Consider the following 2,212-nt stretch of genomic DNA (forward strand, 5'->3'; position numbering starts at 1 on the left):
TATCGGCTTGCTTGCTGCAGGAAGGAGAGAGCTCATTATCTGGGTGCGGGGAGCCAGTGTGTTGGAGTCTCCTCTTCCTGCTCCACAAGGACTGAGGCGTCTCTGAGGTAAGCAAAGCAGCAATGCGATACTCCCATGGCTTATCAGCCACTATCAGCTGGATCTCCTGTTTGCTCCAGACTCCACCTTTACTTGGAAGGTGCTTGCAATTCCATGAGGTAATTCCTCCTCGCAGCACTGTGGCTTGTTACCACGACCATGTGCTCCTAGCGTGAGCCAGGACAGAAAATGAGAAAAGCCTACCCTGACATCCCTGTGCCGTAACTTCCTCTTTCTCCATCCTGCCGGGAACGGCTGTTGAGCTTCGTGTGCTTTGGCTCCGACCATCGCGGCAGCGGTCGGTCCGGCCGGGAAGGAAGAGAGGGAGGGAGGACAGAGCCATCGCCCAGCCAGCTGCCCCGGGCGCCGGAGGCTTTCGCTCCCCAGCCGCCCCACCGCCGGCTTAGCCACAGGTGCGAAGTAACACCTGCTCGGTTGGCACCGGGGCCGGTATAAATGTGCGTTATTTTGATTAAACTCGGATTGATTAGGAACAGGTCCGGGCTAACTTACCATAAACACCTATTAAACCGAAATAAATACGTCTACAGGGGGCTCAGCTTAAACGGGTGCAGCTTTGCCTGCACAGGGGGCGGGGAGATGGCGGGGGGCACCGCACACTGCGGTCCCCACGGGACTGGGCACACGGCCCCGGTGCGGGTGCCCGGGCGGTGACCGATGGAGGCGGGCGGGCGCCGCCGGGGCAGGAAAGCCCGTCCGGGCTGACGTCGCTGAGCGGGGGCGGCCGCGCTGCGGCGGCGGGAGGGGGCGGGACGGAACGGAACGGGGTTCCCCATGGGAGGCGGGTGAGGACCGTGCCGTGCCGGTGGCCCCCGCGGAGCCCTGTCCCGGGGGATGGTGTTGATCCGTCGCCACGGCAACGCCCGGCCCGCTGGGGGAGGGGGCGCAGGTAGCGGGCGGCGGTGGCGGGGTCGGTCCCGCCATCCCTGCGGGGCTCCCCCCGTCGCCCCGGGAAGCGCCCGGCAGCAGCTGCTCGTTTTCTCCGCTGCCTTGCGAGCGGGGCGTCCCCGGTCCCCTCCCCATCCCGGCCGCGGTCCTGAGGCGGTGTCCCGGGGCTCCTGCGAGTCCCTGGGGACGCGAAACGGCGGCGGGAGGGGCGGGGTGGGACCTGGTGTGAGCGGAGCCGGGAGGGAGGGAGGGAGGGGGCACGGAGCTCCTGCCCTGCTGTGGCCCGGGGGTCAGAGCCGCAAAGCAGAGGGACCTTCCCAATGAGCGAAGCCCTCCCGGAGCGGGAGCGCGCAAAGGCGCGGGGAGCCCGCCCCGCCCGGCGGACAGGGATGCGGGATACGCGGCGTCCCGTTCCCGGAAAGAACAATGGCCGTGCGGAAGCCAGGCGGCTTCTCCAGCCCAGCCGGGGCTTCCCTCCGGGATGCGCTGGCCTGCTCGACCTCCGCCCTTGCAGGCGGCCGCGTCCTCCCCTCGCTGCCCGCGTGTGGAGCCGCACCATTGTGGGGCTGTGCGGAGGCGTGGGAGGGGTGACTGCATGAGGAAAATCGTTCCCTGCGACCGGGAAATCGGTTTCTGTGTCGCTCCAAGGGCAGCCCGGCTTGTCGCCCCTCCCTGACCCTGTAGAATCCGCCTGGAGCCCGTCCCCGATTTCCTCCTCTGACCCGGCTCCAGCTGGAGCGTTCATGACTTGTGTGTTGTGTTACTGAACCGGGTCTGACTGAGCCTGGCTAATAACAGTAAGCACAGCACATAACTGTTCTGCTTAGAAAAATAATAGGAAAACTGATGGGTTTAACTTCTTTCACTGCATATTATTATTTATAGTGCTATCCAAAATAATTTCAACTTTTATGTTAAGAAGTTACTGAAGTGGAAGAAGAACAAATTCTTTCACTTAGTTTCCATACTGGGCAAAATGAAGGTGAGAAAAGAAGCAATGAAGGTAAATATTTTGATCTTTACGTGCTTAGACAATACAATTTTTATGTCTGTAAATTTTTTTCACAACATGAGCAACAATTCAAATATTTTTACTGTCACCTGTTTTACTTGCAAATGCAGCGCAAATCTGTCTGGATTGTGTACCCCTGTGCATTCCTTCTGTGCAGGCACTGGTTTTCATTTTAGTGTAAGTTAGATTTCA

At 60.5% G+C, this 2,212-nt stretch overlaps 1 protein-coding gene across 1 annotated transcript; it reads right to left on the bottom strand.

The window, feature by feature from the left end:
- Window positions 1-655: 655 nt before the first annotated feature.
- Window positions 656-1,753, bottom strand: LOC134057332 (basic proline-rich protein-like). Its single transcript, XM_062514358.1, has 2 exons — window positions 1,322-1,753; window positions 656-1,228 (listed from the first exon to the last, which is right to left on the bottom strand). The coding sequence occupies exons 1-2, from the start codon at window positions 1,751-1,753 to the stop codon at window positions 656-658; spliced, it is 1,005 nt and encodes a 334-aa protein (XP_062370342.1).
- Window positions 1,754-2,212: the final 459 nt, after the last annotated feature.

The sequence above is a fragment of the Cinclus cinclus genome, chromosome 1, assembly GCF_963662255.1.
Source record: "Cinclus cinclus chromosome 1, bCinCin1.1, whole genome shotgun sequence".
NCBI classification, from domain to species: domain Eukaryota; kingdom Metazoa; phylum Chordata; class Aves; order Passeriformes; family Cinclidae; genus Cinclus; species Cinclus cinclus.

Coding starts and splice junctions, on each gene's coding strand:
- LOC134057332 (XM_062514358.1), bottom strand. CDS start 1,753: ATGAACGCTCCAGCTGGAGCCGGGTCAGAGGAGGAAATCGGGGACGGG. Junction 1,229..1,321: donor GGGCTTCGCTCATTGGGAAG/GTCCCTCTGCTT, acceptor CGCTCACACCAG/GTCCCACCCCGCCCCTCCCG.